Here is a 26,454-nt window from a genome sequence, read left to right as displayed (position 1 = left end):
GGAGGGGGAGGGTCGGGGGAGGGGTCCGGCTGCCCCGGAAGCACCTCCCCACCAGCCCCCTCCTCCAGCCCGGCCCGCAGCCCCCGGCCTGCATCCCCCACCCTCTCGGCCCGGCAGGAAGTGACAGGCCCCGAGCGAGCCCCCAGGCCTGGCAGAGCCGCGGCCGGGCCGGCACCCGGAGCGGCGGGAGGGGCGGGGAGCGGCGGCCGCACAGGGCACCTCCCACCCCGCCCTCGGCGCCCCCGCCCCTCCAGGAAGGGGAGGAGGCGAGGGGAGCCCGCCGCGGAGGCCGAGCAAGCCCCCCGCCCAGCCTGGCGACTGGGGACCCCGGCACATGAGGTGGACTCCCCCCGCGAGGACTCGGGTACGCAGCCCGGCGCGAAGGTAACCGGGCGACCGCGGGCCGGGGAGGGGCAGGACCTCTGGGGGCTTGGCTGCGCGGGGATGTTTCTTCAGCCACCTCCGTCTGTGTAACGCCCCAGGTACCTCCCCCAGTTGCTTTCCCTGCCTACCTCCAGCGCTTAGCTCTACCGTCTTTTGGCTCTGCCTGTCCAAGTATAATTGCTATTCATTTCGCTGTGCTTAGTGCTGTCTGTCCGTCACCCCTGTTGCCTCTGACTGCTCATTTTCCCATTCATTTTTACCCTCTCTGACTTTGGTCCTTCCATGCGAGCATGTTTTCTAGTTACCTCCCTGCTTTTCATGGTCCGCTGGGTTCCTCAGTCTCCAATTCCTTGACTTTTGTGTCCCTCCTGCCTGCCCCTGCTCACTTAAATCTGTTCACTGCTGGCACTGTATTTGCTCCGTTCCCTCGGTGTATTTGATTTCTCTTTGGACCGGCATTTTCATTAAGGTTCTGTATAAAGCAAGAACTCCTGGGCGTCTGTTATCCTTATTCCGTAGATTACTTCTATTTCTTTGGCACAGTCTTCCCTGAACCACCCTCCCTCTCTCACGTCCCTTCTCATGCTCCATTCTTTCTGCAAGATAGAGTTTTATGCTTAGAGATAATTGACTTCCACCAATTCCTGAACCAATTAAGCCCAGTACCAGGTCTACCTCAGTTTCCTTTTCTAGCTTCGGTAGGTCTGTGCGCCTACCCAGCTGAACACATGCACACCCTAATGCTACCTTCCAACATGACCAGGGCTTAGCTACTCTAAAGTCCTCTGTATGTCAGCCCCCCCGCCCCCCCCCCCCGAAATTTTCAGTTCATTGCGCCTCCCATACTGTTTGTTGTCTTCACTTTCCGTATTTAATCTTGCAGTCACAACATTGATCATAGATTTATGTGCCCAGGATCCATTTGATGAGTTTTCCCCCCATAGAAAGACTTTTAAGTTGGCCCCTTTATTTCTATTTCACAGTCTGAAAAAAAATATTAATAAGACTTCCATTTTGGGGGAAATGAGTTATTGAGCATTTTTATACAAGCATAGGAAATTGTCCCATCTATAGCTAATTTGGGGTCTTATGTATCTCAGTCCAGTGAACTAAGTCCAAAAAATTCTATACAACTATGCCGTGCTGCCTCTAATCCTTACCCACTTTTTTTCCTTCACATGCTGATAATGAGGATTCATGGGTCTGTATCTGTTTAGTGCTTTGATATTTTGGCAAAAGATGTGGGGAGAAGGTAGACTGGAGTTGAAGCTGATATGATTTCTCCTTTGTACTTTTTGGGTTATATCCATGTTTGCAGTGATATTTGCTGTTTCTAAAGGAAACAGAAGAGATGGGTATTCTTGGGGAATAATGATGTGATTGGATGACATTGGGAATGGAGTAAAGAAAAATCATAATTTTATTGCCAAGGCCAGCTGGTTTAATTTTATTTTATTTTCTTTGCTTGTTTGTTTGTTTTGGATGCAATTTCTAAGATAAATCTGTTCGCCATAATAAAACTGCTGACAGCCCTTAGTAGAAATTCTGGTTTGATGTTTACATGCCTAAACCAAATAGTGCTTTGGTGACCTGATATATCTAGTGGCTTAGTGCCTCAAAAGTAGAGAATAAAGTGTGCAAGTTTAAAAGAGGAAGAAAAATAAGAATGAGCAGCAATCCATGTTGTCATTTAGTGCTGCTTTGGAAGAATATTTCTTTTCATTTCCTGTCTCTTTGCTTGGTTCTCAGTAGTATTTACATATGGGTTTTGCAAATTTAGTGTAGTTCTGAGAGGCTAAATTCTGACACTTTGGTAAAAACTAAAAGGTGAATATTACTTTTTTTGAAGATTTTCATTGTTATATATTTAATGTTTAACCTGTTAAAGATGACATAGTTCAATCAGTGTGAAACCTTTACAAATCCAGAAACTGAGGTATGTAAGGAGGAAAAATGACATGGTTTGAGGTGATGTTATTAGTAGTATGGACTGAAGCCAGGTAACAATTTGTGCTTTATAGACTGAGGGCTAACTCTTCTGCTTCTAAGTTTTATACCCTTCCATGATCCATTTAACATCTTCAGGCCCTCCTCCTTGACATGAGGATAATGATTGCTCATACTCAGTGAATGGTACTGCTTTAATCACAGATTTTTTGACTAGAAGAAGATATGTACTAATGTAAAGATTTTTAAAAAATATTTATTTTTTAGCTTTAGATGGACACAGTATCTTTATTTTGTTTTTATGTGGTGCTGAGGATCGAACCCAGTGCCTCATGCATGCTAGGCAAGCGTGCTATTACTTGAGCCATATCTCCAGCCCCTAATGTAAAGATTTGATACTCAGAAAAACTTTATATTGACAATTATAAAACAGGGACAATAATATTTTACTTTATAGCACCGTGAGATATAATACAGATCAAGCATCTAACCCAGTGAAAGAAGGCAGCTAGAAGCTTTACTGTAAATGATGACCATTGCTAAGATGACAATGATGTAGGTGAAGATAAAAATAAGACAACAGCAAGTCTGGGGAGATTTTAAACTTAAAAAGTGGGAAGCTGGTGTTAAGTGGCTTTACCATTTCTGAGTACCATGTTGCTTTCTTGTGATTTTATTTAATGACAAGCATGCAAAGATTATTTCCTTTGAGACAATTAATAGCTTAAAAAGGTGGTGGGGTGGGGCTGTTGAGATTGTATTGTAGATTGGGGAATTTTAGAGTTTTCTCTAAAAGAAATATTTTTAGATAACATGAATTTACTGTGGTCTTAAATAATAACATGAAAAAAACAGTTCATTATCAAGGCGTAAATTTTAATCCTTTACTCCTTCCATCTAGGTCTTGGCTCAGACCACCACCCTTGGGGACCCTGGAACACTATCATGGAGACTGAGAGCGAGCAGAACTCCAGCTCCACCAATGGGAGTTCCAGCTCAGGGGGCAGCTCTCGGCCCCAGATAGCTCAAATGTCCCTATATGAACGACAAGCAGTGCAGGTGAGGCTGAAGTCTGAGGGGCTAGGATCTGTGAATATGGGCTTGTGTAGGTAAAGATGCTGAAAGGTAATTGTTTTTAGTTTCTTTTAAGCAAGTTGGAGGGAGTCAGTTGGATTAGGTTCTTCCAGCTCTGAGAAAAGTTGGGACAAACAGAGAGAAATTCAATTTTTCAACTAAGGATTTTTTTTTTTAAACTAGTATTCAGCCATCTAGCTAGATTCAAACTAACTATTTCTTTTCATGGATTGACAGGATTTTACCTTTGACTGTTCTTGTAAATTACCCTGAAGAATGGAGAGGTGTCATAGACCTCGCTCTCTCTCTTTTTTTTTTTTAATAATAAAAAAAATAATATACATATATATTTTTATATATATATATTATATATTATATATTTTAGTTGTTGATAGACCTTGATTTATTTATATGTGGTCCTGAGAATCGAACCCAGTGTCTTACATGTGCCAGGCAAGTGTGCTACCACTGAGCCATAGCCCTGGCCCTCGTGGACCTCTTTAAATATTTTTTTTTACATAAATAACAAATTTCAATTTAAAAATTTTAAAATTCTATTGGGGATTGAGGCCTTATACTTAAAAGATTTTTCTTGCTACAATAACTATGAATGTAATTAGAGTAGTTGTAATTATTATTATTAAAATTTGAGAGGGTACTGGCAGTTGAACCCAGGGCTACAATACAGCCCTAGACCTTTTCTTTCTCTCTTTCTTTCTTATTTTACTTTGTATTTTAAGTTAGGGTCTTGCTAAGTTGTCCAGGCTAGTCCCCAACTTACTATCCCCCTGTCTCAACCTCCCATTTACAGATGTGTACCTCCATTCCTGGCAGAATTTTTGTAATTATTAAAGAATAAGAATGCAGTAAAATCTAGTTAACACAAAAACTGAACTACCAATAACATTTTCATAAACATCCTTAATATCATATTGTTTGTATTTGAAATTGTCAGTTGAAAATTTTACCTGATAGAATCTTTCAGAAGCCACTAATTAATTTTCTATTATTTCTAACCCTTAATGGCTCTTTACCCTTTACTATATGCCTAGAATATGGACTTTCACTTTCTTCTTTTTTCTTTTGGTATTAGGAATTACCATAAGCTACATCCCCAGCCCTTTTTATTTTTATTTTGAGATAGGGTTTTACTAAGTTGCTGAGGCTGACCTTGAACTTTCTATCCTCCTGCCTCAGTCTCCCGAGTCTCTAGGATTACAGGCATGTGCCACTGTACCTGGCTTATTTTCTTCTTTTCTTTATGTTAATTGATATCCTATTTATTTTCAACTTGTTAGTCCTTGCTACATCATATATTTCTAGGTCTCACATTGGACATACGAATTCATATGAAATGTACTCTTTTCTTTATATATGAGGGTAGACCATAGAATTAGTTGTTTCTCCAGTTTTTGGAGATCTACATAGACTTGCTAATTTTAATATAAAAATGGATAAATCAGATGATTTAGCCCAATCTCCCTTCTCTTTGTTTTTTCTCCTTCCCATGGCTATCTTTCACACTAGTACAATGATTTGAGTAGAACAGGAGTTAGGAATGATTTGTTCTAACTGTTGCATCCTGTCTTCTCCTAGGCTCTGCAGGCATTGCAGCGGCAGCCCAATGCAGCTCAGTATTTCCACCAGTTCATGCTCCAGCAGCAGCTCAGTAATGCCCAGCTGCATAGCTTGGCTGCCGTCCAGCAGGTGAGAGGTCAGCAGCCAGCTGACCCAAGAGGGAGGGGATAAGCACCATGGGTGGGTAGGGGACTTTTGGGGAATATTGCATCCTCACTAAGCCAGACTAGGGGCAAAGTCTCTTTTGCTTCCTGTGCTTTTATAGGAGCACGGATACATCTTAGTTTCTGCAGTTGCAGTAAGAACTGGGGAGGAATCACCTTTTAGAGGTAGAATGGCTATGTTCTAGACCTGTTCTGAATGCTTGAAATGTCTTTAGTCCAAATTAAGATGAGGTCTAAGATTTTCGACTTTGAAGACGTAGAATGACAAAAAGAATGTAAAATATCTCAGTAATATTTTAATACTAATTACACGTTGAAATGATAATATTTTAGATATATTGGGGAAAATAAGTTAGTGAAGTTAATGTCCCTTGCTTTTTTTTACTTTTTGAAAAATTGTACATAGTAGACAATTATATACGTGGCTCACATTATATTAGTATTGGACACCTATACCTTGTATTTATTATTGACTCATGATGTGACCTGTCTAAAAGTTTTTTATCCACCTAAAAGAAAGTGGGAACAAGAAGACAGGTTGCCTGCTGCTCTAGGAGGGTTATGCGAGGGTTGTTGGGTTAGTGAATATACTTTCCCATACTCTGTTATTACCTGAAATCTCTATATATTTTATGTCTGTGATTTATTACTGTAAGACTGAGAACATCTTTTTCATTGTCTGTACTATTTCTTGTTTCCCTTCCACTTTAATAGGCCACGATTGCTGCTAGTCGGCAAGCCAGCTCCCCAAACACCAGCACTGCACAGCAGCAGACTACCACCACTCAGGCCTCAGTGAGTACTGCCTCTCTCACTGAGCCCTTGTCCCTGGGTTAAACTACTTAGCATAGTTGATTTGAGGGTGTTTATTGAGCCATCAAGTGGATATTTACTATTCTAATACAGAACATATTAGTACTAAAAGAGAAGATAACCAGCTTGCATCTGTACAGGAATCTTTAACAAGGAACCCAAGGAAGGAAAAAGAAAACACTGATGAAGAAAAGAAGATAAAGGAAAGGGGCTCTGTTAGAAAGAAATGAAATATGTTTCATTTCTTTATTATTTTATTACCTTTTTGTGTGTTGGGGTCCTGGGGATTAAACCCAGGGTGCTCTACCACTGAACTACATGCACAGCCGATTTTAACCCTTTCTTTTTATTTTTTTTTGGTGAGGCAGAGTCTCACTAATTTGCCAGAGCTGGCCTCAATCTTGAGATTCTCTTTCTCAGCCTTTTGAGTTGCTGGGATTACAGGTGTGTGCCACCATGCCTGGTGCCATTGCATATTTTTGCCTTCTCAAGTATTAACACAAGTGGTTAGGATCTATCTATCTGTCTGTCTATCTATCTATTTATTTATTGGTACTGTGGATTGAACCCATTGATGCTGAGTTCCAAAGTGGTCAGGATTGATCTATTTTATTTGTACTGTGAATTGAACCCATTGATGCTCAGTTAACATTCCTCGTTCTTTATTTTGAGATAGAATCTCACCGACTTGCTTAGGCCTAACTAAGTTGATGAGGCTGACCTTGAACTTTCGATCCTTCTTGACTTTGGTTATACCAAGGTAGCCAGGAAAACAGTTTTGGATAGGAAGTTATTATGCATTTCCCTCTGACTCCTTGAGAGTGAGATATTCATTTATTGACTGGGTCATACTGAATTTGTCAGTCATGTAACTTTCCTTTTACTTCTCCCAAATCCTTAGTCTGGATTCCTTTGTGTCATGCAGATTAATCTGGCCACCACGTCAGCTGCCCAGCTTATTAGCCGATCACAGAGTGTGAGCTCTCCCAGTGCCACCACCTTGACTCAATCTGTGCTGCTGGGGAATACTACTTCCCCACCCCTCAACCAGTCCCAGGCCCAGATGTATCTGCGGGTAAGCTGTAGACATAGTAACCGTTGTCTTGGGGACATAAGTTCCTATTTATACTTTCCATGCTAAGGACTTGAGTAAGAGCAATTTTATTTATTTGTTTATGTATTTATTTGTTGTTTTGTGGTGCTGGGGATCAACACCAGAATCTTACGATGCTAGACAAGCACTTGACCACTGAGCTACATCCTCAACCTGAAAACTTTTATGTAACTTTGGTTACCCAGATGTTTTGAGACAAGTTGATCTACTTCCCATGTCTTAATTTACCCTTGAAGTGATGATGCTCAGTATTCACAGGTAGCCTGCAGATTATATTGAGATTCTAAACTAATATTTGGCTAAATTACTGTTAGATGTAGTCTAACTTTTAAACCTATGATTTAAGTATACAAATTGTTAAGGGTTGTCTTTCAGCTTATCTACTAACTCATTCTAAGACCCTTGTTTCAGCTTCTTTGATGTTTGAGTCTTTGTTATCAATCTATAGTTTTCTGTACATTCTAGGTTTTTTTTCCTGGATGATTTATTTTACATACACACACACACACACACACACACACACACACACACACACATACACATATACATACATACATATGGAGAATAAGAGATTCCTGGGTTGGTGTGGAAAGGGACAGGGCTTAGCTATTTAATATCTGCTGTTTATTTTTTCTTGTGGTCCTTCCCTTCTATTTCTTCTGTCTACTCTTTTCTTCTTTGCTCTTCTTCTTCCTCCTCTCCTTGCCAGCCACAGCTGGGAAACCTATTGCAGGTAAACCGGACCCTGGGCCGGAATGTGCCTCTAGCCTCCCAACTCATCCTGATGCCTAATGGGGCAGTGGCTGCAGTCCAGCAGGAGGTGCCATCCGCTCAGTCTCCTGGAGTTCATGCAGATGCAGATCAGGTCAGTGGCAACCACTTTACTGTGGATGGGCTCTGGGAAGGATGAAGGGAATGGCCTAGACTAGGGACCACCCTCTGCCCCATTATTGCTTTTCAGAACTCTTATTTTTTTGTGTGTTGTTTTCCCTTTCATTAATCCCTATAAAATGTGAATTCTTTTTTTTTTTTTTTTTTTTTAAAGAGTGAGAGAGGGGAGAGAGAGAGAATTTTTAATATTTATTCTTTTAATTCTCGGCGGACACAACACCTTTGTTGGTATGTGGTGCTGAGGATCGAACCCCGGCCGCACACATGCCAGGCGAGCGCGCTACCGCTTGAACCACATCCCCACCCCCAAAATGTGAATTCTTTAAAGCTTTTGAGTTGACTTGATTTAGAAAGGATAGAATTGTCTGAAAAGAGCTCTGTGGATCTGGCGAGTCTTACTTTGAATACAGGATAAATTTCCAGACTATATTTGTAGTCCTTGGTGGTTCAGTTTTATTCAGTCTTAATTCTTTCCCATAATAATGTCTCCTGAAGATAAGGAATGGTGGAGGGAATTCTGTTGTTACACGAGAAGCAGACCTGGCTGAGTTGCTGAAGGAATATTTGAACTTTCGATCATGTCTTCTGCTCATGTCTCTTACTGTCATTCTCAACTTTTAATCTTCTGTTCATTTTTTTCTCTAATAAAAGTCTTCTTTACCATTACTCTCTATGACTTATTTCCAAAATACATATATTTTATTTTTTTAGCTTATTGGATACATTATCAAAGTAGGATTTGATAATGATTATTTCATTCTTTTAGTCTATCAGTAAGTAATATTGAGCCCTTTTTATTGATACACTCAAATATGTATTAGAAATTTTGGAGGATCAAAAAGGGATATGTCAAGTCTTCAAAGAGGTTGGAGAACAAAAGCACTCAGGTAAATGGTATTAACTTTGAGTGTACCACAAGTTTATAGTGAAGACTTGGTTGCAGGATACCTGAGTTACCTTAAAAAGGCTGGGTAGGATTTGATTTGGAATGAGGAGAAAACGAGAGAGAGCACCAAGTGTTAGGGTATAGGTCATATATGTAAATATGAGTGTATGTGGAAGGGTAGAGATGAGGATAAAGGAGAGATAATAGGCCTGTGGTAGAAGTAGTCAGTGCTAATGAGCAACCTAAAATCCAAGAATAGGAGATTGTAGTCAACTTCATAGGCTGTAGGGACCATTAGTGATATTTTACAGCAGATTACAGGATAAGAAAGTTCTTTAAGAAGAATCATTGAGGCCAGATGTGGTGTTACACATTTGTAATCACAGCTACTCAGGAGGTCGAGGCAGGAAATTTGAGACTAGCCTGAGCAATTTAGTGAAACCCTGTCTCAAAATAAGAAATAAAAAGGACTAGGGATATAGCTCAGTGGTAGAACATTTGCCTAGAATGTGTGAGGCCTAGAGTTCAATCCCCAGTATTGGAAAAGAAGAGAAAGAAAAAAATTATTGAGGAACAAAGCATATGCCTGGATAAAAGACACTAGCAAACCTGCTTGAAGACCTTGGTCAGCTAGTTATATAGTCTTTGTTTCAGATTTTGCTAATAACAGTGGGAGCCAAGAATAAGGCTGTCCTCCTTCCATGTCCAGGTTTTTCATTTACCAGTTCATTCATTCATCAAATCCTGGGGTATCAATATGTTGAGGGACAGATGGTAGTGGTTACAATGTGCTCTGTTGTTTGGATCAGATTCTAGCTCCATTACTTATTGTGCCCATGGGCAAGTGACCTGGCATCTTTCTGCTATGGTTTCTTTATCTATAAACTAGGTATTATAATATACCTGCCTGATAGTGTGTATGAAGGACAAATTGAGTTGATGTGTGCAACTGCTTGAACAGTGCCTGGACATAATATTTAAGAGTGTTAACTGTTGTTGACATATCACACATTCTTAGCCTTGGAGGCCCAGCAAAGTCATGATCACTATGTTTATGGAAATTATAGCCATCAAAGCAGTAGATGTTAAACACCATTTAGTGAATGGTGTCATAATTGCTTTACTGCAAAGTACAGGGTGCTCTCAGAATAAGGGATGGGGGATAGAAATCAAAGAGGTGACATTTAAATTAGAGACTATTGAAGTTTGCCAGGTATAGATGTGGGAGAGTGTTGAAGGCCAGGAGAATGTTATGTCTAAAGGTCCTGAGGAGGGAAGGAACTTGTTTTATTTGAAGAATCAAAAAGAAGGCTTGTTTTGCTGACATTTGGCAAAGGGGGCTAGACAAGTGGGAGGAACCTCATCTTGCAGGGCCTTGGTGGCTGTAATTAGGCTTTTGAGCTTTTTGTAAAGGGTAATAGGAAGCTGTAGAAAGATTTAAAACATGGAAGTAATGGGGTGAGGTCTTTTTTGAAAAACCGTGTGTACTCCTCTGTGGACACTAAATAAAATGGTGTGTGAATAGGGAGAATAACAGTGTTAGGACAGTTTAGGAGATAGATGGTGTTTGGATTAGGTGTGTAACAATGGAGTAGAACAGAAATGTATAGATTTGAGAATAACTTAGAAGAGTCATAAAAGAAGGTGAACTGTTTCAGTAGACAGGGAAATTGAGGGAGATGTTGGCTCCAAGCTCTTGTCTAGCAGTCGGATGGATGGCTGTTGATAATGTTCATAAGATGGACATTGGAGAACTGGATTTAGAGTTAAGTTTAGGTTTGGACATGAAGACTTGAGGTGAATGTGAGCCACGTGAAGAGATATTGAGACAGCAATATATGGTTCTTAAATTCAGAGGTCTGGGTCTGAAGTAGATATGTGAAAGGAGTAGACATATAGATAATAATTGCAGCCAAGGTAATGTTTACAATTTCTTAAGGAGATGGTATGGATTAAAGAGAAGAACATGGGATAGGGAGCCTTGAGGGTTAGGATGAACCCTTACTAAAGCAGTTCAAGGTTGGTTAGAGAGGAATGGGCTGATATAGAGAAACAGGAATGACAGATAGGAAAATCTGGACTCCTTAGTGTCATGAAGAAAAGGGAATAAGATGATACAAGATGGAAATATATGTGTAGGGGAGTACTCATCTCTTTTGAATATGAGAAGATGGATGGATTTATTTATGTGGAGGGACAGCTGCTTCAGTAGAGTTGGAGGGGGGTTGAATCCAAAATTGTATGAATTTGAGGAATGAGTGGATAGTGGGATTGAGTACAGTTAAGGTACACAAGAATTTAGCATTGTTGGGGAAGGAGGACAAAACTGGGGAAAGGGAATGTCTTGTTCAGAGATTCGAGGGGCTGATAGAGAAGGGAAGGTTGAAGAGACGAGATAATTTCTGTGATAAACTTGCTAAGAAGACAGGAATAGGTGGACCCAGAGCATAGAGAAGGATTGCCCTTTGATAGGAGGAAGGAGAGAAGGGGAAAGGAAGGAGATACATGCTGGTAAATGTATATATTGGGTGGTAAAACTGTGATGAGGTAGTTTTCATATAATGGTTTTTATGTTCTCTGCAGAGGTGAAGAGTAAGAAGAGAAAGTGGTTCTTTCTTTTTTAGTACCAGGGATTGAGCCCAGGGGAGCTTAACTACTGAACCACATCCCCACCCCTTTTTTATATTTTTATTTGGAGACAGGGTCTTGCTGAGTTCCTTAGTGCCTCGCCAAGTTGCCGAGGCTGCCTTTGAACCCATGATCTTCCTGGCTCAGCTTCCCAAGCTGCTGGGATTACAGGCATGTGCCATTGCACCCAGTGTCCCTCCTGCCTTTTTTAAAATTTTGAAATAAATAAAATATAATTGTTAAGTTGCTGAGGCTGGCTTCTTTTAATCCTCCTGCCTCAGCCTGAAATTACAGGTGTGTGCCACCATGCCTAACTGAGAAAGTGGTTCTAAGGTATAGGGAGAGTAGGAAAGTTGGAAATAGCCATTGTGAGAAAGAAGCTGATTTTAAAAATAGCATAATTGCCAGATATTATGTGCCCTAGTGCCCAGTCTTGATGTTCTTGTTTTGTTATTGTTGTGTTTGTTTTTCAGCCCTGAAGGTTCTTGTAAATTTCTTTCCAAAGCTAGATTCTCCCTTTTGCTGCTTCTACCTGAATTCAGGTTCTTATTTTTTTACCTAACTTACTGTATCAGTTTCCTAAATGGCCTTCTTGACTTCAGGCTTGTCTTCTTGTGATCCTCTTCCATGTTACTATCACTGTTTTGAAATAAGAAAACATATTGTTACAAATTAAAAAAAGAATTGTTCCTGCTATACACAGAATTAGATAATTCATAGTGCTTGACTACAATAGTCCTCATTGGTCCACTTTTATTTATTTACTCAGTAATTTCTTAACAAAATAATAAGTGGACTAGGAGTATAATTTGCTGGTAAAATGTTGTTGGTCTAGCATGTGTAAGGCCTTGAGTCGATCCTCAGCACCACAAAAAATAAAAGTGTTATTTTATAATAACAATATAATAATATAAGCAGTTCCTACTTCCATACACTGCTACCCCTACCCATGATAATAATCATTCTGATTCCTAGGTTCATTCTTCCTTTGGGTCCCTTTTATATAGTCTTATTGCATCTCTGTATATTTCTAAAAATGTCATCTTGGAGGCTGAGGCAGGAGGATCACAGGTTTATGGACAGCCTCAGCAAATTAGTAAGGCCCTAAGCAATTTAATGAGACTTTGTCTCAAAATAGGAAAAACAAAAAGGGTTGGGAATGTAGCTTATTGGTAAAGCACCCCTGAGGTCAATCCCCAGTACCAAAAAGAAGAAGTACTTTTGATCATGAAAAATTTTCAGACAAAAATTATTGGCACTTTGCCATTCTATTTAGGTCCTCTGCTTGTGGATTAATTTGAAGGAAATCCCAGATCCTCACCCTCTCTCTCTCTCTCTCTCTCTCTCTCTCTCTCTCACACACACACACACACACACACACACACACACACATATACACATATACACATATACACACACAATTTTTGTTTAAATTTATGAGGCACTTGTATATAATCTGTATTTGTGAGAATACATTTTTTTTTTGGTGGTGGTACTGGATTGAACCCAGGGGCACTGTATCACTGAACTACATCCTTAGCTTTTTAAATTTTATTTTGAGACAGTGTCTTGCTAAATTGCTAAAGCTGGCCTTAAATTTGTGATCCTCTTGCTTCAGCCTCCTGAATCACTGGGATTACAGGTGTGCACCACTGTGCTGGGCAGAGAACACTTTTCTTTGTGGTGGTGTGTTTCTATGTTGCCTAGACTATCCTTGGACTCCTAGGATTAAGAGATCCTCTTGCCTCAGTCTACCAGTGGCTGGGATCATAGGTTCACACCACTGCACCTGGACTGAGAATGTTTTTTTTTTTTTTTTTTTTTTTTAAGAGAGAGAGAGAGAGAGAGAGAGAGAGAGAGAGAGAGAGAGAGAGAGAGAGAGAGAGAATTTGAATATTTATTTTTCAGTTTTCGGCAGACACAACATCCTTGTTTGTATGTGGTGCTGAGGCTTGAACCCGGGCCGCACGCATGCCAGGCGAGTGCGCCACCGCTTGAGCCACATCCCCAGCCCAAGAATGTTTTTTTTTTTTTTTTTAAAGAGGAGAGAGAGAGAGAGAGAGAGAGAGAGAGAGAGAGAGAGAGAGAGAGAGAGAATTTTCAATATTTATTTTCTAGTTCTCAGCGGACACAACATCCTTGTTGGTATGTGGTGCTGAGGATCGAACCCGGGCCGCACGCATGCCAGGCGAGCGCGCTACCGCTTGAGCCATATCCCCAGCCCCAAGAATGTTTTTTTTTAAACTTATTTTCTGATTACTTTTATTGATCATGTAGGCAAAAGAGTATCTTGACTGAGAGTGCTTTCTTAATAGCATATTTTCAAGTTCTATTTGTTTGTAGCCATCGTTGGTTAATTTTAATTTCTATATAATATAGTATGAATATACAGTTGTTTCATTTTTTCTTCTTTTTTTATTCATCTTCTCTTTTTGTTTTTCATTTGGAACTGGGAATTGAACCCAGAGGTGCTTAATCACTGAGCCACATCCCTGTCCCTTTTTACTTTTTAAATTTTGAGATAGGGTCTCACTTAGTTGAGTAGGGCCTAGCTAAGTTGCTGAGGCTGGTTTTGAACTTGCTGAACTTGCCTCAGCCTCCGAAGTTGCTGGGATTACAGGTATGTGCCACCATGCCTGGCTTTTTTTCTCCTATAAATGGAAGTTTGGGTTGTTTGTAGGCTTTTGTTAATCTCAACAGTGATGGTGTGATAATTCCTATACACGCATCCTGTTGTATATGGTAGGAATTTCCCTTGTGGAATTCTAGATTTCAGGGTGTGTATGTGCATGTGCACTAAATTAGACCCCAGCCCTTGGTAATGTTTGTGCTGATTAGTGTTTTCAGTGGCTTCCTATAATCATTTAGGGAGTCATAATTTCTTCTCTCATTCATAGAGCACTATGTGCTAGTTGCTGCATAGGTGCTGGGACTATATAATGAATAAGACATAAACTTGCTGTCTAAACTGAAGTTCAGATTATCCTTAACATAATAGACCCTTAATAATCTAGTAAATTTTTAGCTTCCAGCCTCAACCTACGTTCCTTGTTTCATTTCTTTCTACTTCCTGCAACTCAATCCAAACATAATGAAATAGTTATAATTTCTTTTTCTTTTCTTTTTGGTGCTGGGGGTTGAACTCAGGACCTTGTGCATGCAAGACAAGCCCTACCAACTGAGCTATATCCCCAGCCTGAAATAATTATAATTTCTGAAAGTACAGTGCTCTTTTGTGGGTTTGTGTCCTTGCAAATGCTCTTAGCTATTTCTTCACATCACCATCTTCACTATGACCTACAGTCTTAGATAATATATCACTCATTTTAGGAAGTCATTTTGATCTCCCCAATGTGACTTGATTTTCCTCTTCTGTATTTCCATAGAACTTTATTTATATCTGTGTGTATTATTACATAATTTTCTTTATTAGAAAGTTTTTATTAGGAGTAAAGACTGTGTGTTTCGTACCTGCATTATCAGTATTTAGTGTAATATTTGAAGTGTAGCTGTGTAGTAACTGCTGAATGAATGAATGAATGGAGAGGAAAGGGAAAATCAAAGAGATTTTCTAGGAATAAATGATAACATTTGATGATAGTCTTAATAGTGAATGGAGGAGGCTAAAAAATCAGATGTATCTACAAAGTTCCTCCTTGGGAGACTAGAAAGCCTTTAATATATGTTGGAGGTGGGGGTACAAGTTGAGGTAGGCTATGAATAAGACACTATAGCTCTCTGCTGTTTTTTAATCAATCAGAGAAATCTGTTTTTTAAATATTTTTCAGGTGCAGAACTTGGCAGTGAGGAATCAACAGGCCTCAGCTCAAGGACCCCAAATGCAAGGTTCCACTCAGAAGGCCATACCTCCTGGAGCCTCCCCTGTCTCTAGCCTTTCTCAGGCCTCTAGCCAGGCCCTAGCTGTGGCACAGCCTTCTCCAGGGGCCTCAGGCCAATCTCTCAACCTCAGTCAAGCTGGTGGAGGCAGTGGAAACAGCCTTTCAGGGCCAATGGGTCCAGGTGGAGGTGGCCAAGCTCCAGGGGGTTTGGGTCAGTTGCCTTCTTCAGGAATGGGTGGTGGAAGCTGTCCCAGGAAGGGCACAGGAGTGGTTCAGCCCTTGCCTGCTGCCCAGACGGTGACTGTGAGCCAGGGCAGCCAGACAGAGGCAGAAAGTGCAGCAGCCAAGAAAGCAGATGCTGATGGGAGTGGTCAACAGAATGTGGGCATGAACTTGACACGGACAGCTACACCTGCACCCAGCCAGACCCTCATTAGCTCAGGTATGTTATCACCTCACATAATATCATAAATCTCTCAGAACTTATTTGAAATCTTTCAAATTACCTTTCTTTGCCCCGTTTTTCGCTTGGCCCTGGAGTAGTGGAAGGAAAGAGAATTATATCAGCCTTGAGTGTATTAGTTCAGGGACAGGAAAATAGATAAAGGTCTTATCTATATCTTCCAGGCAACAATCAGGTTTTAAGTTACTCTTCTTTACTTTCATAGGCTCCTGAGTTCTGTAGTTTACTCATTCTACTTATTCATGAACCCAGTTCTTACTGAATTGCCTACTGTATCCTGGGAGGTGCTGATACATCTTTCTAAAGCAGATTCTGTGTCCTCATGTTACTTACAGTTTAGTATAGGATATTCTGTTTAATGGTAGTTAGTTGGTCCAATGTAGGACAAATATAATATAAATACTTTAGCCAGGCATGGTTGGCTCATGCCCGTAATCCCAGTGACTCTGGAGCTGAAGCAGAAGGATCACAAGTTCAAGGCTAGCCTCAGGAACTCAACAAGGATCTAAGCATCTTAGTGAGACCCTTACTCAAAATAAAAAATAAAAAGGGCTACCCCTGGGTTAAATACCCAGTACCAAAAAAAAAAAAAACCCAAAAACAAAATAATATAAATGTTTTAGAACACTTAAGATTATCAAATAGAACCACGATTTAATATAGTCAAATTGTGATCATCTGTATCAGTGATGAGGATAAAAAGGAATACATAATAATAATAGCTATAAGTAGTTTCATACTTCCTTTCAGATAAGATATAGTGGATAAAATATAGTTAGATGTATCTTCCTTGGTAATGTTAATTTTTTTCTGCTTTCTTTGTTTCTAATACCTTAGTCATTGGTATGTTTGAATAATTTGGTCACAAAAATTTAATGAGTTAATTAGACATTACTAATAACTAGGTATTTAAATACTGTAGCATTTGTGGTTTTTTTGAGGCACTGAGGATAGAACTTGGGATGCTCTACCACTGAGCTACATCCCCAACCCTTTTTATTTTTTATTTTTGAGACAGAGTCTTGCAAAACTGTCCAGTCTGGCCTTGAACTTGTGATCCTTCAGCCTCAGCCTCCCAAGTAACTGGTATTATAGGTGTACCCGACAGAATACTATAGCACTTATATTTCCACAGTGCTCTCATTACATGTTTTATACATACTTTATGTGTTCTCTGGACAGTCTGGTAAAATATGGAAGGTTGGAGATTGTAAAAGTCTGAGCCTGCAGCTACTGACTCCTCAGAGTAACCTAACCTGATGAATTTTTGAAAACTGAGACATTGATGAAAAGATATTGATGTCTCTAATTTTGTTGGTATTTATTCTTTCAGTGAATATTTTTTGTGTGTCAGCACTGGACTCTGTTTAGGGGTGTGAAAGTGAATAAAACATAGAATCAGCCTTTGCAAAACTCAAAGTCTAATCACATGGAGAAAGAGCCAACCTCTGTACTCCTGAATACAGAGTAAAAGGATAAGTTTGTTTGAAATTACTGAGTTAGGATGTTGATTGAGCCAGGGAGTTTTTCTATGTACACTAGAGGTGGTTAGTAATGTTTTGACTTAGTGGAAAGAATATGAATGAAGTGATGTCCAAGTTCTGTACAGGCTAGATTTCTATTCAGTGTAGTTTGAAACTAGGTAAGCCTTGGAAAATGATTTTACTTTTAATTTTGAAGGGTTATTATTTTCTGTTCTTTTTTCCCCTTTGTTCTATTCTGGGTTTGTTCCTATAGCCACGTACACGCAGATCCAGCCCCATTCTCTGATTCAGCAGCAGCAGCAGATCCACCTCCAGCAGAAGCAGGTAGTGATCCAACAGCAGATTGCCATTCATCACCAGCAACAGTTCCAACACCGTCAGTCCCAGCTACTTCACACAGCTACACACCTCCAGTTGGCTCAGCAGCAGCAGCAACAGCAACAACAACAGCAGCAGCAGCAGCAGCAACAGCAGCAGCAGCAGCAGCAACAGCAGCAGCAGCAGCAAGCCACAACCCTCACTGCCCCTCAGCCACCACAGGTCCCACCTACTCAGCAGGTCCCACCGTCCCAGTCCCAGCAGCAAGCTCAAACCCTTGTAGTTCAGCCCATGCTTCAGTCTTCACCCCTGTCCCTTCCACCTGACCCAACCTCCAAGCCACCCATTCCCATCCAGTCCAAACCACCTGTAGCACCTATTAAACCTCCTCAGTTAAGTGCTGCTAAGATGGCAGCTACCCAGCAACCACCACCCCACATCCCCGTGCAAGTTGTGGGTACCCGGCAACCAGGTACAGCCCAGGCACAGGCTTTGGGGTTGGCACAGCTGGCAGCTGCTGTACCTACTTCCCGGGGGCTGCCAGGTACAGTGCAGCCTGGCCAGGCCCATTTGGCCTCCTCACCACCTTCATCCCAGGCTCCTGGTGCACTGCAGGAGTGTTCTCCTACGTTGGCCCCTGGGATGACCCTTGCTTCTGTGCAGGGGACAGCACATGTGGTTAAGGGTGGGGCTACTAGCTCTTCACCTGTTGTAGCCCAGGTTCCTGCTGCCTTCTACATGCAGTCTGTGCATCTACCGGTGAGTGATGTCTGATGCTGCTACCCATGAGAGTGGACCTGTATTGAATGGAACTAGAACTCAAATTGAGTAGGGGAATGAAGTGTTGAGAAGTTTGGTACTGGTGTTTATGTGCTCTTTTTATAAGAGTCATAGATTTAATATGTATAACATCTGAACTTTGTACTTGTAAATCATTCTGAGGTTTGGGATATATACTAAGTTAGATTGAAGTAGCCTAACTAATCTAGCTATCCCACTGCTTGATATTTTTCTAAAAGATCTAAAATTGGTATACTGTAGCAATATAGTCTCTTCACTGTTTATAACAGCACAATTCACAATAGCTAGATTATGGAATCTACAACCCAGGTGCTTGACAGTAGATGAGTGGATTAAAAAAATTATAGTGTGTGTGTGTATATATGTATTTATGTGAATGCTCGAGCACACAATGTAGTTATACTTAGCCATAAAAAAAATAAAATAGTGGCATTTGCCAGTAAATGTATAGAAATGGAGAACATCATGCCAAATGAAATAAGACAAATTCAGAAACTCAACTTGAATGTTTTTTCTCATGTGGAGGCAAGAGTAAAATAAAGGAAAGTGAGAGGGAAGGATAGGATATCATAAAGATAAAGGGAAGATAAAGTAATGTGGAAAAATGAGTTTGAGAGGCAGTGTGGAGGAGTAGATGAGAGGAGGCAATGCAGAATGAATTCTTAAGAATCATGTATTAATATTCCACAGGGATATATAAATATTCCATAGGGAATTCCACTTTTATATATAAGAAAAGGAACCAATCAAATATGAATAAATAGATGAGCAAAGGAAGTCTAGTAGAAGAAGGAGAAAGCAGAGGGGAGAGAAGATGGGAAGAAAAGGAAAGGATCATGAACTAAAATCAAAATTCTATGTATGTATGAGTTTGTTGGGATCAACTACTGTGTGTAACTATAAAGCTCTAATTTAAAAAAATGAATAAAAAATTGTATATATCTAAAGGAACGATAACAGCAGAGAGCCTTAACCAAAACAATCTTTGGAAAACAGTTTTTGTTTGGGCCACAGTGGTCTAAGTTATGACTATGCATTAAAATGGTATTGCATTTTGTTTTGTCCTTATGTAGACGTCATACTGATTAGGGATGACCAAGAATTTAGTGTATATGAAGCAGGAGATAGGGAGTTCAGAAAGTCTTCTCTGAAAGTATAGAAGTAATTGTAATTCCTTTTCATTCTTTATGCCTAAATTTTTTTTTTTTTTTCCCCTATTCTTTACTGTACAGAGTAAACCTCAGACACTGGCTGTGAAACGCAAAGCTGAGTCTGAGGAAGAGAGAGATGATATCTCGACTTTGGGTTCAATACTTCCCCCCAAGGCTTCTCCAGCAGCAGAGAGCCCAAAAGTCATGGAGGAGAAGAGTAGTCTTGGAGGTAACTGGTTTCTAAAATGCTATTATTGGAACACACAAAGAATAGAAAATTATTCTGAAAGAGCTACAGATAATTCTGGTTCAGTAGAAAATGGGCCTAAATATTTGGTAGATCCAGAAATATAATCAGAGGGGCTGGGATGTGGCTCAAGCAGTAGTGCGCTCGCCTGGCATGTGTGGGGCCGGGGTTGGATCCTCAGCATCATATACAAACAAAGATGTGTGTCTGCCAAAAACTAAAAAATAAATATAATCAGAGGGTGAATGATCAAAGGAGAACATAGTTTACTGTGGAAAATCAGACTGGCTCAGCTAATAGGTGGATTCATTATATTATCCCATATCTGTTCTTTAACGTGTGTTTGTTTTCCAGAGAAAGCTGAACCTGTGGCCAGTGTGAATGCTAGTACCCCAAGCAATGAACTGGTAGCCTTGACTCCTGCCCCATCAGCACCACCTCCTACGCTAGCCATGGTGTCCAGACAAATGGGAGACTCCAAACCCCCACAGGCCATTGTGAAGCCCCAGATTCTCACCCACATCATTGAAGGCTTTGTTATCCAGGAAGGAGCGGAACCTTTCCCGGTGAGAACAGGGCCATATGGTGGGACTTCAGGAGGGCATTTGGTCTGATTTTGTTTTCAAATTCCTCTAAAAACAAAAGCAGCTGGGCACCAAGCCTGTAATCCTAGTTACTTGGGAAGCCAAGGCAGTAGGATTGTGGGTTCAAGGTCAACTTCAGCAGCTTAGTGAGGCCCTAAGCAACTTAGTTCGACGCTGTCTCAAAATTAAAAATAAGAAGGGCTGGGGATGTGGCTCGGTAGTAAAGCACTCTGGGTTCAATCCCAAATACCAAGAAAATAAAAAAAGGTACAGAACTTATTAATTGTTAATTTATCAATTATTAGAGAATGATTTATTTATTTTGTTTATTTAGTTGCAAAAGAAGGAAAGGAAGAAAGGAAAGCACATATGTTTGTGGACCAGACAGTAAAAATGTTGGGAAGAGAAGAAAAGGAAGAAAATCACCTTTTAAAACTTTTTAGATAGGTAAACTAGGTGTTTTTATAATGAAGAAAATTATAGTAGAGAACTTTTCTAGAATATGAGTTACAGAACCAGGATTATAACTCAAGTATCCTGATTTTTCTTGTGTCCCCTGTACTTAGGAAGGGAAGGATAAAATAGAGGGAACCAGGCCAGGAACCTGTTCTCTAGTAGCTTATCTGAAAAAAGTAGAAGTTTCTTGATTGCAGTATTGTAAGGAATTTTCTCTGAGCCAGAGTTGACCATTAACTCAGAGATGCAGGCAAGGACATGATGACAGGAAGTGTTAGGGAACACTGTAGAGAGGCAGAAAGGAATTAGGCTACCTTAATTAAAATTTTTTTCTGGGACAGGTGGGTTGTTCTCAGTTATTGAAGGAGTCTGAGAAGCCACTACAGACTGGCCTTCAAACCGGACTGAATGAGAGTCAGTCAAGTGGACCCTTGGGAGGGGACAGCCCTTCTGCTGGTAAGTATTATTTAGACACCCACCTGGGAGAAAGAGGCTCATGGGAATGTTTGAGGACTCAGTGTAAAATAGTAATTTTCTGTTTATTTAAAGTAGGAATTAGATGAAGTCCATCTATACACAGAAACCATATTGTATATCAGAGTATATAGAATCACACAAAAGGAGTTATAGGGTGAGGAGTGTTTTATCAAGCTAAAGTAACTTGTTGAATTATCATTTACTGTATAAGGATATATTTTCCAAAAGATGATATAGGCTGGGGCTGGAATTCTATGGTACAATGTTGACCTAGCTGGGTTTGATTTTCAGCACTACAAAGAAAAAGAAGAGGGACATTTAAATTATTTTAAAAATACATTTAATAGGTACATTGTTATTACTCATAATAGTGGGATTTGTTATATATGTGTATGTGCATACAGTATAACAATAAAATTTGGTCAGTTTTATTCCCTTTACCTCCTCTTTCCTTCCCCTCCTCCCTCTCCCTGTTCCCTTTTCTCTACTAGTCTCTCTTCTATTTTATTGAGGTACCTCCCCCTGTCCTTTTTTCCTTTTTCTCCTTGGCTTCCACATAGGACATTTAAATTCACAACTTCCTGTTCTCCTTATTTTAGATTTTAATAATCTATAGTGAGGACTTTTATTTAAAATTTCCTCCATGCTTTTGGAAATCTTTGTGGGAGTGGGATTGGATATCTACCTAGGCATTAATAATTAGTTCCTTTTTCCTATTAAGAAATGGAGTCATATTGAAATCTGAGTTGAATTAGGATAAAATTAGTAAGACATTTAAAATGGAAATAATCAGGCTTAAAATGGAAATAATAAGGCTTTAAGGGCTGGTGGATACTGCAGTGCACACCTGTAATTCCAGCTACCTGGGAGGCTGAGGCAGAAGGATCACAAGTTCAAGGCCATATTGGGCAATTTAGTGAAACCCTGTCTTAAAATAAAAAACAAAAGGGACTGGGGATGTAGTGAAGTCTAGTATAACTATGAGCTCAATACCCAGTCTGGAAAACAAAAAAGGAAGACTTTGAGGACTTTATAATCTTCTTGAAGGGTAATTCATCATGGTGTTTGGTTTTAGGAATTCTCAGTTTGGTTGTGTAGGTCTTTGGAAAAATTAGAATCCAACTCTTGGTGTAATATGATTTAGGGGCAACAGAAGCCCATCGTAACTCTCCTTGTTTTTCAGAGTTAGATAAGAAGGCGAATCTCCTGAAGTGCGAGTACTGTGGGAAGTATGCCCCTGCAGAGCAATTTCGTGGCTCTAAGAGGTTTTGCTCCATGACTTGTGCAAAGAGGTACTGTGTGCATTGCCTGCCTTGCCTTGAGCACTAGTTTCTCCATCTAATGTTACCTTGCTTCCCCAGGGTCATCTCACAGCGAACACACACTTTGTGTCTCTTTTGTTTTCATTTCTTTGTCCAAATCAGCTCTTAAAGTACCAATTCCTGTGTGTGGTGCAGGGTAGCAAATAGTCTCTTCTAGTGCCTTGACATCCTGTTTATGCCCTGATTTGTAGGTACAATGTGAGCTGTAGCCATCAGTTCCGGTTGAAGAGGAAAAAAATGAAAGAGTTTCAGGAAGCCAACTATGCTCGTGTTCGTAGGCGTGGACCCCGCCGCAGCTCCTCTGACATTGCCCGTGCCAAGATCCAGGGCAAGCGTCACCGGGTGAGCTATTGTTACTGAGCCATTATTTCTAAAATAGGCCTTTTTCTTTCCCTTGCAAGACAATCCTTTGCCCAGGTGAAAGGATACAAGACCAGAACTTTGGTTTCCTATTGATTGTGTTACTTCATATTCTGAGATCCTGAGTGCCTTTATCTCCTTTTTCCTCACTGCTGGTACATATATCTATTAATCCTTACACTGTACTTAAGTGAAGACAATCTAGATCTCTTTTAATACAAGAAGAGAATCAAGGAAGTTCATACTTGAAAGGCACTTGAGAGTAGACTTTGGGCATTTGCAAATATTGTGCAGATTATTTCACATACGTTAAAACTAGTTTTTCCTCTATGCCTAAGCTAGGGTGGTGGTAGAGGGAAGAGAAGCACTCATGACACTGTTATTCCTGACCTTACTGTTTTGCCATATTTTCTATAGGGTCAAGAGGACTCTAGCCGGGGTTCAGATAACTCTAGTTATGATGAAGCGCTCTCTCCAACATCTCCTGGGCCATTGTCAGTAAGAGCTGGACATGGAGATCGTGACCTTGGGAACACCATTACAGCTCCCCCCACACCAGAATTACATGGCATCAACCCTGTGTTCCTGTCCAGCAATCCTAGTCGTTGGAGTGTAGAGGAGGTGTATGAGTTTATCGCTTCTCTCCAAGGTACAGAGGGGTCTCCAACAGAACCAAAGTCTTCATTTTTCTTGGATCATTCTACATGGGCCTTTGTATGAGGGAACATTACTAACCTGTAAGCAGCATGGGCTTGAATGTGATTGTACTCTGCCTTGATAGTTATTCAAGTTGCTTGCCCAGTTTGGTTTCTTAATTTCCTTCTGGGTTGATATTGTCTTCTACTGTGTGAGCAATTTTGCAATTTGGTTTTTTTTATGATTCAGCTTTATTTCTCACCAATAATTTTTGGATAAAAATTATTTTGATGTGATTAAGTACTCTTCTCACCATACATAAGGTTTCCCCCTTTTTTGGTACTGGGGATTGAACCCAGGGGTGCTGTACCACTGAGCCATATCCCCAGCTCTTTTCATTTTTAATTTTGGGACAGGGTTTCACTAAGTTGTTTAGAACTTGTGATCCTCCTGCCTCAGCCTCCCAGGAAGCTGGGATTATAGGCATGCACCACCATGCCTGGCTAAGACTTTTTTCATTGAAGAAGGACGGGGTTAGAAACTAAAGGACCAGTGTTGGCCTATTTTTATTCAAGATAGGACTGTTCTCCATTAAAAAAAAAAAAATCCTGTCCTCATTATTAATTTAATCTTTTTGCCAACATACAAGAAAACATGCATATATTATTGCTCTTCCTCTATGGTTTTATTTTTAAAATATTTTGAGCAATGGGGACACTTCATTTATTCAACACATTTGGATTTTACAAAGGATTTTCATTGACATTTCATTTACTCTCAGAACATTGCATAGTGTAGAACATTTATCACATTTCACAAGTCAGGAATTGCTGCTCACCTTTGGCAATATTTCCTTGATTAGGGTACTCTCCTTTGATTATTACCTCTCACAAAAGGCTCTTTCTTCTGTTATTTTCCTTAAGGATAGCTAGTTTGGGGCCTCTCCTCTTATATACTCTCACAGATGACATCATCTATTTTCATGATTTAAATTGTCATATATAATTGACATATGTAGAGCTCAGATCCTTCCATGAGCACCTGATCTTCAAATACACAACTACCTATATGAACTCTCACTTTACATCAAACACGTCTAAAACTTTTTCTCCACACTTGGGTGTTCCTCCTATATACCCTATCTTGTCAAACTGTACTACCAGTTGGTCCAATGATGACAAACAGTGCCCTCTGCAGTTTTCCTCTGGCTGATTTCAAATAAAATCTTTTTGTATAAAGTAAATGTCTCAATTGATAACCAGCAGCTGCCAAGCCATCTAGAAATAAATGAGCAGGGGCTATGCCTTCCTTCTTGTTTGAAGTAAGTTCTTTTTTGGGAGCAGGGTGGGATACTAGGGACTCAACCCAGGGGCTTTAACACTGAGCTACATCCCCAGCCCTTCTATTTTTTGAGACAGGGTCTCGCTAAGTTGCTTAGTTTCTCATTAAGTTTCTAAGACTGGTTTTGAACCCATGATCCTCCTACCTTAACCTCTGAGTCGATGGGATTACAGGCATGTGCCACCATGCCCAACATGAAGTTACTTCTATGGCTGAACAACTTAGGTCATTATTCCTTTCTTGATGTTGTTTTATTCTTTTTTTCATTTTTGAGACAGGGTCTTTTCAAGTTGCTGAGGCTGACTTTGAATTTTTAATCTTCTTGCCTCAGCCTCCTCAGTTGCTGGGATTATAGGTGTGTTTCACATCTGGCTTGTTTTTCATTTTTAAGATAACCAGTGTCTCTAATTTCATTTTTGCTTTCAAAGCTTACCATCTCATACCTTTATATTACTGAATTTAGGGCAAGGTCTTTGGGATTGTTTCGTCTCCTCTCTTGTCCTACCATGCAGTTTCTAATACATGGTCTCACCATTGCCTTCTAGGCTGCCAAGAAATTGCAGAAGAGTTTCGTTCCCAGGAGATTGATGGACAGGCTCTTTTATTACTTAAAGAAGAACATCTTATGAGTGCCATGAACATCAAATTGGGCCCTGCCCTCAAGATCTGCGCCAAGATAAATGTCCTGAAGGAGACCTAAGGCGGCCCTCTTGCACAAACCAGCCGAAGGCAGACACTCCCCACTGTCCAGGTTATAACCTGGTACCAGCAGACTTTGCAGGGAAGAAAGAGCTATTTGAATTATGTGACCTTCTATAGGGAGATTACTGAGACAGGGAAGAGAAGTGCAAGAATTGGTTGCTGGTGCTACATAGTGGCAGCTTTGATATTTTCTTTGGGTTTCACTTTAAAATAATCTTTACAGTTCTCATCAATCCCACCTACCCTAATCCAGTCTTTGAAACAAAAGCAGTCCAGAGAACTAGGACTGCTCAGCCTTATCCTGGAGTGGAGCGTCTAGCCAGGGTTTTCCAAGAGGAGAAATATGTGTATGGTAAGGCAGGGAAATGGGTGGAATGTAGTTTTGCTTCTCCAGTGGGAGAGAGAGGGTTTTTCTAGCTTGTGTGACACAAGTAGCAAAATTCTGGTACTTTCCCTCTTCCTTCTGGATTGTCCCACTGTAGCTGTGGCTCAGTATTTTGTTATCACTTATTCCCTTAGTATTGAATATTTCTCCTGCATCCGTGGCAGGGTCACCAGCCAGGGTAGAAACTTGGTTGGAATCTTTCTGATTTGCTGCAGGGACTAAAAGTGTTTGACTGGCACATGGTGTGGCTGTTGTCATTTTTTCCACATCCCCCTGCTCCCTTCCCATTTACCTGTTAACCTTTTACTCTTTCAATTCCAACTTTCTTTCCTATAGCTTTATAAAACAGGAGTGTGTGGGGCTGAGGTCAGGATTATAAGTACCTACCTTAGGCGCTATTCCTTATACA

General features: G+C 40.3%; 1 protein-coding gene across 5 annotated transcripts; it reads left to right on the top strand.

Moving 5' to 3' along the window:
- On the top strand, nucleotides 1-26,283 carry Phc1 (polyhomeotic homolog 1). Of its 5 annotated transcripts, none has more exons than XM_078015273.1 (15): nucleotides 1-364; nucleotides 3,233-3,390; nucleotides 5,002-5,112; nucleotides 5,862-5,942; nucleotides 6,886-7,035; nucleotides 7,808-7,939; nucleotides 15,268-15,760; nucleotides 17,519-18,342; nucleotides 19,617-19,764; nucleotides 20,137-20,348; nucleotides 21,164-21,278; nucleotides 22,483-22,591; nucleotides 22,813-22,963; nucleotides 23,399-23,630; nucleotides 25,504-26,283. In XM_078015273.1, the coding sequence occupies exons 2-15, from the start codon at nucleotides 3,277-3,279 to the stop codon at nucleotides 25,656-25,658; spliced, it is 3,027 nt and encodes a 1,008-aa protein (XP_077871399.1). In that variant the 5' UTR covers nucleotides 1-364; nucleotides 3,233-3,276; the 3' UTR covers nucleotides 25,659-26,283. The 5 variants fall into 5 exon arrangements, with proteins under 5 accessions (XP_077871399.1, XP_077871400.1, XP_077871398.1 ...); XM_078015272.1 differs by having other exon boundaries at nucleotides 3-364; nucleotides 7,784-7,939; XM_078015275.1 differs by having other exon boundaries at nucleotides 245-384; nucleotides 7,784-7,939.
- The last annotated feature ends 171 nt before the right edge of the window (nucleotides 26,284-26,454 follow it).

Source organism: Ictidomys tridecemlineatus, chromosome 6 (genome assembly GCF_052094955.1).
Source record: "Ictidomys tridecemlineatus isolate mIctTri1 chromosome 6, mIctTri1.hap1, whole genome shotgun sequence".
NCBI lineage: Eukaryota > Metazoa > Chordata > Mammalia > Rodentia > Sciuridae > Ictidomys > Ictidomys tridecemlineatus.
The sequence above is the reverse complement of the archived record's forward strand: the minus strand, read 5'-3'. Positions and strand labels throughout refer to the sequence as shown.

Excerpts from the sequence above, each read along its gene's own strand:
- Phc1 (XM_005341347.5), top strand. Across the intron at positions 7,036-7,783 it reads AGGCCCAGATGTATCTGCGG|CCACAGCTGGGAAACCTATT; the intron begins GTAAGCTGTAGA and ends TCTCCTTGCCAG. Across the intron at positions 18,343-19,616 it reads TGCAGTCTGTGCATCTACCG|AGTAAACCTCAGACACTGGC; the intron begins GTGAGTGATGTC and ends TTTACTGTACAG.